The sequence below is a fragment of the Rhinatrema bivittatum genome, chromosome 3, assembly GCF_901001135.1.
Source record: "Rhinatrema bivittatum chromosome 3, aRhiBiv1.1, whole genome shotgun sequence".
Classification (NCBI taxonomy): Eukaryota; Metazoa; Chordata; class Amphibia; order Gymnophiona; family Rhinatrematidae; genus Rhinatrema; species Rhinatrema bivittatum.
This window is the reverse complement of record NC_042617.1, coordinates 538,629,550-538,642,158: the sequence shown is the minus strand read 5'-3', so window position 1 is coordinate 538,642,158 and position 12,609 is coordinate 538,629,550. Positions and strand designations below refer to the sequence as shown.

General features: G+C 44.9%; 1 protein-coding gene across 1 annotated transcript in view; it reads right to left on the bottom strand.

Moving 5' to 3' along the window:
* The window catches only part of GPN1 (GPN-loop GTPase 1), a 66,985-nt gene extending 54,387 nt beyond the window's left edge, over positions 1-12,598 (bottom strand). Inside the window, 2 exon segments of the mRNA XM_029596379.1 lie at positions 6,339-6,432; positions 12,417-12,598. Coding sequence (XP_029452239.1) covers positions 6,339-6,432; positions 12,417-12,533 — 211 coding nt within the window. The 5' untranslated portion in view covers positions 12,534-12,598.
* Between the last annotated feature and the right edge of the window lie 11 nt (positions 12,599-12,609).

Sequence of the window (12,609 nt, the reverse complement as noted above, 5' to 3'; positions counted from 1 at the left end):
CCCAGTTAGAGTATATAGTTTAATCTTGAATGACCTTGCATGAAATGTCTTTGCCTTCTGATGATGGATGGGTTGGGGGGCTGATACTGTAATATCTTTAAAATGTGCTCGTTTGTCTGAGACATGGTATGTTAAGGAACACGCATGACCATGTCCAGTTGATGCATTACTATTGTTGTCTAATAAACAAGAGTTACACATAAATTTCACCTTCCTTATTGTCCTTGACAGACCAGTGCAGAAAAGTCGAAATGTAACAAAGCTTCTCCCAGATTATGCAGGAGGAAGCAACAATGGCTCACAGGACTCCTGAGTCCAAAGGCTTAATCTCTCCCTTCTTGCATGCCCACACTGAGGTACTTAAAGCAGGGATGCAATGGAGGTAAGGGAACTGCCCAGCCATTATCTTCTGGAAAGACAGATTCTGACTCTGCCAACGAAACAGTCAAGGGTTGTAAAACAGAATGAAAGGGATAAATCCTCTGACTAAGGGAAAAAAAGTTATAAGAAGCCTGAGCAGTTGGTTTTTCACAGCTGTCCCCTTCAGGTAATGGATCTTGAGTCCCATACATGGTTCTTTTGCACCACAGGCATGAACCTTATAAATTAAGAGCGGAATCATGATCCAGGGCATCTGAAGAAGGGACAGGCCAGAGCCAACCATCTAGCATTCCAGAAATTCTGGCTTCTAACTCAGGTAGTAGTGATCAATGAAACATTAGCTGATGTAAAGAAATTGAGGGAATCTAATAGTCCTCACTCACCAGATTTGGTCTGGGATAGAGTTCCCCTGCAGGACCTAGCCACAGCGTAGCAAGCTAATATGGACATCATACAGAAACATGTTTCGAGATGACAACTTTTGAGACTCTGAAGCAAAAGGAGCAGTAGAAGTGGCCTCTGCCTTAACAGAGATCAGGTGGGATGCTTCAGTGAGTGGATTTCAGATCAGCCCCATGAAGATCCAAGTCAATCAAGTTCTTCAGCTGAAAACAGAAAGCAGGAGCCAGGGGGTTTGAATGTACTGGTAGAACCATGTCTAGTAACCAGTCTTTGGTATGTATTTCCTCTGGAAGCTTGGACATTCCTCGGACTGGGTTTTGAAGGTGCAAGCATCCCCCTTCTTAGAAGGCACGGCTATCTCCTCCTCCTCTTGCCCTGCCACCAACAGAAGAGTGCTTTAGCACCTCAAACATTGCCAAGGCTAACCCGAGGTTCTTCTAAGTGGGAACATGAATAATGGCTAAGAAGCCCTCGCTTAGAGGTACTTGGGAGAGAGACCCAGAGCTGCTGAGAGTTTCTGTCCATCACAACGACACCCCAATCCCCGTGCCAATACTGCTGCTGACGTCACCATTAGGGGATACCCGTCTCCTATAAAATCTACAGGCCTTTGGCGTGAGCCGTCGGCACACGGCTTACTTCGTTTTGATGGGGAAGAAAAACGAAATTGAAGGTTTTTGCATTCTCGCCGGCTCCAGCTATTATTTGAGGCCCATTGGACAATCATTTACTTTGGATAAATGAGTTATCCATCAGTTACTGCGCTGGAAGCTCCTTTACGCAAATTTCTATGAGTCCTGTAGATATTAGGCCTCCTCCCCAACCATTAGCTCCCTTATTGCAGGAAGTGAGGCAGGATCTTCCCCCAATTTTGTAATCCTATGTGGGGGATGACCCAAGTCCTGGTTCACAGGCATGTGAATTAAAAATGCCTGTTGATACAAGGGCTTTTGATAAATCTGGTCCTGTAGTTTTGGAAGTGAAGGCAACTTCACTGGATATAGGTAAAGATCCCTCTTGTGTATCACTTGCAGATCTATGGAAACTGATCAAGAAATTAGACAGTGATGTGACTCAATCCATTACTCAGTTTAAAGTGTTTATGACTAAAAGTAAGTCTACTATTCAGGCACAAAAAAAGAAAATTGCAAGAGCTGGAGAAAACATCTGTTTTGTATTTACAATTGCCATTGTTGCTTAATGTTGAATCGGCTCATATTAAGGATAGTTTGTTCCTACATAATGAGATTGAGTCCTTAGAAAACCTTGCAAGTTAAGAATTTACGTTTAATTAATTTTCCATGTTCTAGCTTACTTTCAGCTTTAGAAATGTTTAAAAAATATTTACAAAAGATGAGGTCTCTCACATTTATAAAATATTTTATGTAACTAAGAGGAAAAGTTCAGAACAGATTAATCAGCCTATGTTGGATAGTCCTGGCCTCTCTACATTCCTTAAAGAATCAATAGACATGATAAATAATAACAGAACTACGCTTAGAGGTAGATCTTAAAAAAGTTTGCGCCACTGGCGCGAACAAAAGTACACCGGATTTTATAAGATACGCGTGTAGCCGCGCATATCTTATAAAATCCGGGGTCGGCGCACGCAAGGCTGCGCAAAATCGGAAGCCTGCACGCGCCGAGCCGCGCAGCCTGCCTCTGTTCCCTCTGAGGCCGCTCCGAAATCGGAGGGGCCTCGGAGGGAACTTTCCTTCCAAGTCTCCCCCACCTTCCCCTATCTATCCCCCCCCCTTTGTTGGGCAAGTTACGCCTGCTTGAAGCAGGCGTAACTTGCACGCGCCGCCTCGGCATCCCCCTGCACAGGCCGCAGTGCCGGGGGACTCAGGCACTGCGTCCCCCGAACCGTTGCCACGCCCCCGGACACACACCTCTCCCGCCCCTTTTAAGAAGCCCCGGGACTTACGCTCGTCCCGGGGCTTTGCGCGCGCGCCGGCGCACCTACTTTGCATAGGCCACCGGCACGCGAGTGCCCTGCGCGCGTAAATCCGGTAGGATTTACGTGCACAGGGCTTTTAAAATCTAGCCCTTATTGTTTCTTTTTGTGCAGAGCGAGACAAAGATGTAGTTTTCTATAGATACTTGAAGAATAAGGATATATCCTTTTGTGGCCAAAAGATATTAATTTTCCCTGATGTCTCCTGTCCTACACAAGTGCTTAGGGGTCATTTCCTCTCCTTAAAAAAAAAAAAAAAAAGTTTTCGCCCTAGGAGCATCCTTCTTTCTTAAATTCCCTTACAGATGTTTCATAACTTTGCATTCAAATAAATTCATGTTTACTGATCCTCTCCATTTGGAAACTTTTATATTAAATAAGAATATTGAGAAAGGCCCAGAAGACTAGGGTTCTTTTTTGAGGTTGAGCAAGTAGTGGGGATAGTCTTTATTTTAAGTAATTCCAGGTATATTCTCCTTTTTCTTTAATGATGTTATTTTGATGTCGTTTTGTTCTAAACTCCCCAGATTTATAAGGCATTCAATTGCTGTAATTCAGTTTACTTTTGATAGTAAATATTGCCTGTAATTATATGCTACACCAATTATATTTCTTTATCTTATTGTATTAAATAACAAATTTAATAAAGATATAATTAAAAAAAAAAAGCATCAGCATTCAAGGAGGAATCTTAAGGTGCTACCCAAGCAAAACCCTGGGATTTTTTTTATTTTATTTATTTATTTTTAAACGGGCTGCAGTCATTTTCAGAAGCACAAGTTTAATCTGGTCTTAAAAGCCCCTCTAGAAAATCTCATTTGTGTAGAGGGGAAGGAAGCTAGTTCTACAGGCGGCTCCCTTGATCGCTCCACTAGCAGGGAGGGTGGGAGAGAGGAACACCCACATGCTTGGAGGTCACCTGTTGCAATAACTCCATAGAGAACTGCTGCTACGCAGACTCTGTCGTACCACAGGGTAAATCTGTAGCCTCCATAAGTTTCTCTATTCGACTATCAGAGGAAAGAGAAAGGTAAAAAGTCTGGCATGCTTATTTATACACTTTTATTTTTTTTTTTAGCTCAAAGCGACAGTAAAATCGCTAATCCTACCAAAATGGGCAGGTTAACCAAGCCCTGTTCCATATGTACCACAGCGCTGCCTTCCCCTATAGGGGCCAGAACTGGGGAAACTACACAGTTTTGCTTTTTGGCAGGGTACCAACCTTCTGCAGATCACACATCCCTGCATGGCAAAATACGTTGGCTGACATGCTGAGCTGCCACGACTTAACCATGGTGCTTCACCTTCCTTCCCTTTCCACCCACCTGCCCCTCCCACCAAAACCAAAAGCCAGCAGAAGGAGGGACAGGGAAGGGCAGTCACCTCCAACCCCTTGACCAAATTCAAATCCAGCACACTACCATAGAAGACTGAAAGGTACTATAGGGAAGAGGCTAGGCTGCGAGTCTTTTCTTTTTCCTTCTTGTTCTAGGAACCTGCTCTAATAAGAAAAATCAGACCAAAGACTGTTGCCCTAGGAACCTTGTCAGTAGGTCCTGCTGCTGGACCAACCAAGGAAAAAGTCACTGGGGATGACCTCGTGCTGGACCCACTGACACAGGAATTCAGAATCAAGAGTCTACTCCCAAGGGGGTTAGGATAATTAGTCTAACAGGACCGTCACCTGGAGCACCCCCAGGACTCAGCCTCCACCAAGAATGTGGGCCTAAAGCCTTCTTGGGAGCATCCTACTCCTAGCTGCAGTACCAGTCCATATGCCTAGACCATCTGCTGGAAACAGAAAAATACTGGAAGAGTTGAAGCCAGTACCAGACCTTTATAGGGGAAGCACAATCAGCTTTGAGCTATTTTCTCTCTCCATCACCATCTACTGGCAGGAGAACATAACCCACTTGGGGGTCTGGACTGGTCTGGCATGGACAATATGGAAACACCGCCCTAAGCGGATTACGAAAGAAAACACGGATTATTTTAAAACGAACATAAGATGTGTTATATTGGGTCAGACCAAAGGTCCATCAAGCCCAACATCCTGCTTCCAACAGTGGCCAATCCAAGTCACAAGTATCTGGCAAGTACTCAAACATTAAATAGAAAACATGCTACTAATGCCAGAACAAGCAGTGGCTAGTCCCCATTGATTAATAGCAGTTCATGGACTTCTCCTTCAGAAACTTATCCAAACCTTTTTAAAACACAACTTCACTAACCACATTCTCCGGCAATGAATTCACGTTTAATTGTGCATGGAGTGAAAAAAGATTTTCTCTGATTTGTTTAAATGTGCTACTTGCTAACTTCATGGTGTGCCCCTAGTACTTGTATTATCCGAAAGAATAAATAACTGTTTCACATTTACCCGTTCCAAGTCCTTTCATGATTTTGTAGACCTCGGTCATATCCCCCCTCAGCCATCTATTCTCCAAGCTGAATAGCCCTAACCTCTTTAGCCTGATATGTGTACCAGAGTCTGAGACCAACATGGAGACTGCGATTGATCCAGAATCCTCTGCTGCCTTGGCCAGTTTACAGTTCTGGCCATGTGAACTCTAAATGCACTATTGAGCCTGACCTAGAGAAATTACAGGAGACATCTGGACAGCAGCCGGAGCTGTCTAAAACTTGTGATGGAAGGTCATAGGGTCACAAAAAAAAGCAGAAGGAAAGGGTCAGAATCTCAGCTAAAATCTCAACTATAGTGCACCAGCCTAAGCCATGTAGATCTCCCTGAGGGTGAAAAAAATGACAGGACAAAAAGGACTAATGGAAGATTGTGACACCAGGCAATTAGCCCCCAATTTGGGAAGGGGATCAGGGTAACATAAGTAATTTGCCTCTTTTTGACAAACTGTGTACGTGATACTCCCATAGGTTCAATGCAATTTTACTTTTACTTGAGATTGCCTGTTTCATCTATAAAAAGAAAATCTCACTGATGCACGAGAGACAGGGGCTAGTGCTTCTCATAAGCAGAAATTCTGCCATCTGTATCTCCCAAGGATATCTGTATTGCTCATTGATATGCAATAAAAAAGTAATATTTGTTTCTACAAATTTTGGTATGGTATCCTCGTGTCTGTGGAGAAGCAGCTTAAGCGTGTTTGGCGCTTGACAAGCCTTTCCTCATAGGGGAGTCGTTCTGTGCCCTTTATCATTTTGGTCATCCCTTCTCTGTACTTTATCCAGTGCAACTACATCTTTTTTGAGATGAAAGACAAACATTCGACATAAAAGACAATAAAATACATTTTCTGATTTGCTATCATTCACAATTTTTCTAACAGCAATCATAACATTTTCAGAAAATGAAAAAGCAAGCATGAGAGAAGAATGACAGATCTAAATGAAATAGGCCAGTTTTGTTATTGCTATTTTTTAGGCTGCATTATACAGTCTATTTCAAGATGGTAACTTCATGACAGGATTCCTTTTTCCATTATCGTGTTTCTTTATTTGTCACAGAAATAAAGCCTTAACACTACATTTCTAAAATAAGGACGAAGACAAGAAAAATGCACACCCCCCCTTGCAATGAGAAAGATAAAGGGGAAGGAGATAGGGGCAGATCTACACTCACCGATGTTTGCTGGAAATGGGATGTCGTGCACAGCGGGATCAAGATTGATGACATACGGTGGCGATTTCTTCCCATGCAGGTATGCCGTCAGTCTCTGTTGAAAAATGGGGGGGAGACTTTCTTCAGGTGAGGTAGAATGGCACCGACACAACAGTGGATTGTGTATGATGACAGATTTGCCATTAAAGAGCACCCAGAATACTAGTATCACCCCCACCACCCACATTACTGGATGTGTCAAATAACTTACCAGCACACGCATGCTACTGAAATGTGCGTGCAATGAGATCACTTGCTCAGAAGGATCAGAAATGCATGCTTCAATAATAACTACTAATACTATAGCAACCCTGCTTCATAAACTGAAGACTTAGAGCCAAGTTAAGCCTAAGCCATATGCAGCTACTGGAAACACACCCAATGTCTCCCTCTACACCCCTCTCCAGGAGCCTCCAGCACTACAGGTGCTGCTGCTCATTCTTAGCATGGAAGTGATATTCCCTTCTTCACTCTGTTACCTGTAACAGAGCCACTGAAGCAGCTGAAAAAAGCAAACAGCAATGCCTGTGTGAGACAGCCGAGAAAGGCAACTTAGCTGAGCAATGGAAGAAAAAGAAAATAAAAAGAAAATAAAAGGTAGACAGAAGTGGGAGTGCAGAAAAAGAATATTGAAAAAATAAAGAGAATGGATGAAAAATGAAAGGAATATGTGATGACAGACAAGAAAGAAAAAGAAAAAGAAATATATAAGGAGAGAAAAAGGGAAGATGGCATTCTGCCAGCTCTTGACACTCACCAGGATCAGCAAATCCAGTTACCAGGGCCGCTGCCAGAGGTAGGCAAGCTGGGTTACCATCTGGCTGAGAGAGAAAGGAGGCTCCCTTCTACCACCCATGCCTATCCTTTCCCTCCCATGGTTTGTGGGGTTCCGTAGATACACATGTAAGGGACCTTTGGTTCCCCCTTACTAAAGGAGGGTACCATTAAGCAGGGGAGGCTCAATGAGGAAATAAGTGAGAGAGGTTTGGGTTTTGCTCCCCCATCTGGGAACATGCAGATGGTGAGTCCTTGCTGTTTATCATCCCACAGAGCAGTCTAGCCTCATGGATTTTTAATTACCCTTTCGAAGAAGCAGGTTGCTCTCTGTATCCTACTTTAATTTTTCCTAATTTATGGGACAGGAGTAAGGAAGAGTCCCGATGTAGGAGTCAGCCTTCCGTTGACTTGATATTCCATCCCTTTACATATTGCTTTGGACTTAAGACAATTTTTGAGAATTCCGTGAGAGCCAATCCCTGTATTCGAGGCAAGGAAGACCTGCAGTGTGCTCTCTTTCAGAGTATAGACTTGACAGTGACCTGATATAGAGGAAGAACATTTTTTGCATTTACTGTCTTTTTGAACTCTCTCCTTTATTTGGAGGCACAGAAGTTTTTATTCTACCCTTCCTGCTTGATTTTTCTCCTTTTTTGCATTCGAGTAATATTTTTTCCATTTGGATCAGACAGCCCATAGTACCTGGGGTCGGTATTCCAAACCTACCAAAGAAGGAAGTCTTTCATCCAGAAAGATACAGAGGAAGCAAGGAATCCCAGTAAAGTGCACTATCAGGAAAAACAAAGAAGATACAACATAAAGGTAACAAGAACTTTGCTGCTATGGAGGGAAATCTTACATGAGGTGGTGAGAAGGGCCCACTAAACACTGCCTAAGGAGTTACAAGAATCGAGTAACATACCCTTCTGGTGCTGTCTGAGGAATTAAAGTATGTCTAAAGGATTTCTTGGAAGAGATTAAATCTGGGACTATGCTGTAATTAAATATTGGGACTGTATACATTCTAACCACTTCAGTGGGAAGATTTAAGAATTAAAATTAGGAGTTAACATGGACTAAATTCAATCTACTAGGATATTGGAGAAAAATTAGCGAATAAAAAGAATTCAGTATAAATCTAAGAGCTTCCAGTTGAGAACAGAGACTTTGATGAAGAACTAGAGTCACACGTTTATTATATTTTCTTGCTATCAGATTTATTTACTTAACCTCCGGAGAATTTAATTGTAAATAGCATCTAATCAACTATCAGTAAAGTTGGAAACCACTATTCTTCTCCTGTGTGTTATTGGATGTACAGATAGTGTACTGAGGATGGGAAAAAGGGCTTGAAATGCAAAGAAGCAAGGTGTAAGAACTATTGTCTGTCCCCACACTTTGGAACCTGGATCTCAGACAGCAAAGCAATTTGGTGGGAGGCAATGAGTTTCATACAGAGATTGGAGTGGTTATGCAAATCAGGGTGGTCTCTCTATGTGTGCCTGGGTGCCAGTTAAAGGATCCGTTCCCCCCCAGTGTTCAGTGAGCTGCATGGCCTGCAAAAAGAACAGCAGAGGCACAGGCTTTTCAATCTACCTTATAAATGGCCTGTGACCGACGGCCCGCAAATGCGCAGTAGAGACCAGCTCTACCGCGCATGTGCGGGCGAGCACGTCGCTCTGAGGCAGCTTCAGAAAGAAAAAAAAATGGCGGCGTCGGCGGTACCGGCAGCGGGCGGCGACGGCGGTAGCGAGCGGCGGCGGTACCGGCAGCGGGCGGCGACGGCGGTAGCGAGCGGCGGCGGTAGCGGGCGGTAGCGAGGGAGGGAGAAGAGAGAGAGAGGGAGGGACGGACTGAGTGGGAGGGAGGGACGGAGAGAGAGAGTGGGAGGGAGTGACTGAGTGAGAGGGAAGGGACTGAGTGAGAGGGAGGGAGTGGGACTGAGTGAGAGGGAGAGGGGGGGACTGAGGGAGGGAGGGGGACTGGGAGAGAGAGGGAGGGAGTGGGACTGAGGGAGAGTGAGTGGGACTGGAGTGAGTGAGAGTGAGGGGGAGGGACTGAGGGAGGGAGTGGGACTGAGGGAGAGAGAGGGAGGGAGGGAGTGGGACTGAGGGAGCGGGGACTGAGTGAGAGTGAGTGGGACTGAGTGAGTGAGAGGGAGGGAGAGAGGGGGGAGGGAGTGAGTGAGTGAGACTGAGTGGGAGGGAGGGACTGAGTGATAGGAGAGGGAGGGTGGGGAGGAGTGGGTGAGGGAGGGGGTGGTGAAGAGTGAGGGGAGAGAGAAAGAGGGGGAGGTGAGAGACAGAGGGATGTAGCCCGTTTTAACGGGCTTAACGGCTTGTATATGTATAAATGATCTGGAAAGGAATACGACGAGTGAGGTAATCACATTTGCAGATGATACAAAATTATTCAGAGTAAGTGGATTGTGAAACTGCAGGAGGACCTTGAGAGACTGGAAGATTAGGCATCCAAATGGCAGATGAAATTTAATGTGGACAAGTGCAAGGTGATGCATATAGGGAAAAATAACCCATGCTGTAGTTACACAATCAGGCCCATACAGTAAACTGCGCGGAATAGCCAGCTCTCAGAGGCAAGCACCCGCTCTCCCAATGCGCGCCCAGGCACCTCTCCTGGGCACGTGATGCAGTATTTAAATTAGGGCCCGTGCTAATAAGGAGGCACTAAGGACACTAGTGCATTCCTAGCGCCTCCTTATTGGTGGAAGCGTCGGCTGTCAGCGGGTCTGACAGCCGATGCTTAATTTTACCGGTGTCGGTTGTCGAACCCGCTGACAGCCATGGGTTCGGAAAACGGGCGCCGGCAAAATTGAGCATCTGTTTTTCAACCCGCGGGCAGATTTATTTTTTTTTAAGAAGATTTTAATTTTTTTAATTTTGGGGCCTCCAGCTTAATATCGCTATGATATTAAGTCAGAGGGTGTACAGAAAAACAGTTTTTTCTGCTTTTCTGTACGCTTGCCCAGTGCCATCTGAAATTTAAATGTGCGGCTTAACCGCACATTTTATTTTCTGTATTGCGGGTGAATATCTAATAGGCTCATCAACATGCATTTGCATGTGATGAGCGCTATTAGTTACGGGGGGGGGGGGGGGGGGGGGTGTTGGCTGGGCGTTTTCCACGCGCTCAGCCGAGCACACCATTCTGTATTGGCCTGAATGTTAGGTTCCATATTAGGAGCTACCACCCAGGAAAGGTCTAGGCATCATAGTGGATAATACATTGAAATCGTGCGCTGCAGCAGTCAAAAAAAGTAAACAGAAGGGTAGAAATTATTAGGAAGGGAATAGTGAAAAAAAATGGAAAATGTCATAATACCTTTGTATTGCTCCATGGTGAGGTTACACCTTGAGTATTGTGTTCAGTTCTGGTCGCCATATCTCAAAAAAGATATAGTTGAGATGGAGAAGGTACAGTGAAGGGCAACCAAAATGATAAAGGGGATCGAACAGCTCCCCTCTGAGGAAAAGAGGTTAGGCTGTTCAGCTTGGAGAAGAGACAGCTAAGGGGGGATATGATAGAGGTCTTTAAAATCATGAGAGGTCTAGAATGGGTAGATGTGAATTATTTATTTACTCCTTCAGATAATAGAAGGACTAGGGGGCACTCCATGAAGTTAGCAAGTAGCATAGTTAAAGAAAATCGGAGTAAATTATTTCACTCAATGCACAGTTAAGCTCTGGAATTTGTTGCCAGAGGATGTGGTTAATGCAGTTAGTGTAGCTGGGTTTAAAAAAGGTTTGGGTAAGTCTTTGGAGAAATCTATTATTTATTTATTTATTTATTTATTTAAAATTTTTATATACCGGCATTCATGTTGCAAACATATCATGCCGGTTTACATATAACAGGGGTGTACAGAGAACAGTTGAATAACCTAATAGTGAGGAAGGAAGCAGTTACATATAACAAGGTAATAGAACTGGGAGAAGAGAAGAGAAGGGAGAGGATAACATTAGATAGAGGTATTTACATTAGTAACAACATTTTTACATGTGGAAGTGGTAGATCTGGTTGAATAGAATTAATCAGTGTCCGGGAAGGCTTTTTTAAACAGCCAGGTCTTAAGTCTCTTCCTGAAGGTTGGGAGGCTGGGCTCCTGTCTAAGGTCCGGTGGGATGGAGTATTAATAACTGCTATTAATCAAGCTGACAAAGAATATCCATTGCTATTACTGGCATCAGTAGCATAGGATCTACTTAAGAGTTTGGGTATTTGCCAGGTACTTCTGACTTGGATTGACCACTGCTGGAAACAGGATGCTGGGCTTGATGGACCCTTGATCTGACCCAGTATGGCAATTTCTTATGTTACTGTAAGAGAGGCAGTCGAATTAGAAGCAACAGGACATGAAGAGTAGAGGTGAGAGAGCGCTGCCAGGGGACTAGGTGAAAGAGCTGGGACTGTCAGGGCCAACAGTGTGCAGGGAACCCACACTTGTTTCTCCTCCTGCCCCCCAGGTTCTGTTAAGCCCAGTTAGAAACCTACCAATTACCTTGAACTTTGGACCCTTAAACTAAAAACAGGTTCATCATCCCCCACATATTTAGTCATTAACCTGTTGAAGAAAAGATAACTCTCAAAAGCTTGTCACCGATTTATCAAATTAGTCCATAAAAAGGTATCACCTACAACTTGTTTGTTAAGCCCTAATTCCACAAATCCAAATGTACTAATACTGCTACCACAACTTCTAGTCACAAATGAAGAATGGACCTAAGGGTCGTAGGCTTGTCACTTCACCCCAACAGGCTGATCCAGTCCTGGTATTGCAGGCATAAAGTTGCAGGTCTGCTAGTCTTAGAGAAATCAATGGGAAAATCAGAATTACAACAGCTTGCATGCACTAGTGGAAATCGGGCCTGGACCAGCGACAGTGATGGCAGCGAAGGAATATGGTAAACACAGATCAGCAGAGATGCACCGCATTTCAGAGCTTCCATGACTCCCGGGGGGTCTGCCCTCCCAAGGGATAGGCCCAATCCTTTAGCTACCAACTACAACCCAGGGGCGCCCTGGGGAGTATCTGTAGCTCGGATTCTTCCACTCCCAATCAGTAACGCAGATGTCAGAGCGTGCGAAAGACAAACGGTCTGGACGGGCCTGCCGGCTCCTTCCTGCCTCTTGTACCACTTGCCGGACCCCCAGCACCCGTGGAGCCTCAGGCCGTCTCCCTCCCCTGGCCACAAGCTGAGACGAGCGCTAACATCACGGGGCTCGGCCCAGTTCCTCGCTCACCTGCACGAAGCTGGTCTTCCCGGAACCCGCCATGCCCAGTACGATCAGACACACCGGCTCCGGCCAGTCTCTGGGCGGCAGCATCGCCACCGGCTCGCCGCTTCCCCCGGCCGCCATGACTGCGCCCGGAAGTCCCTTCCACCTCCCTTCGCGTTGGTGTGTGGGAGAGAATAGATTGGAGGAGATGCGGAAA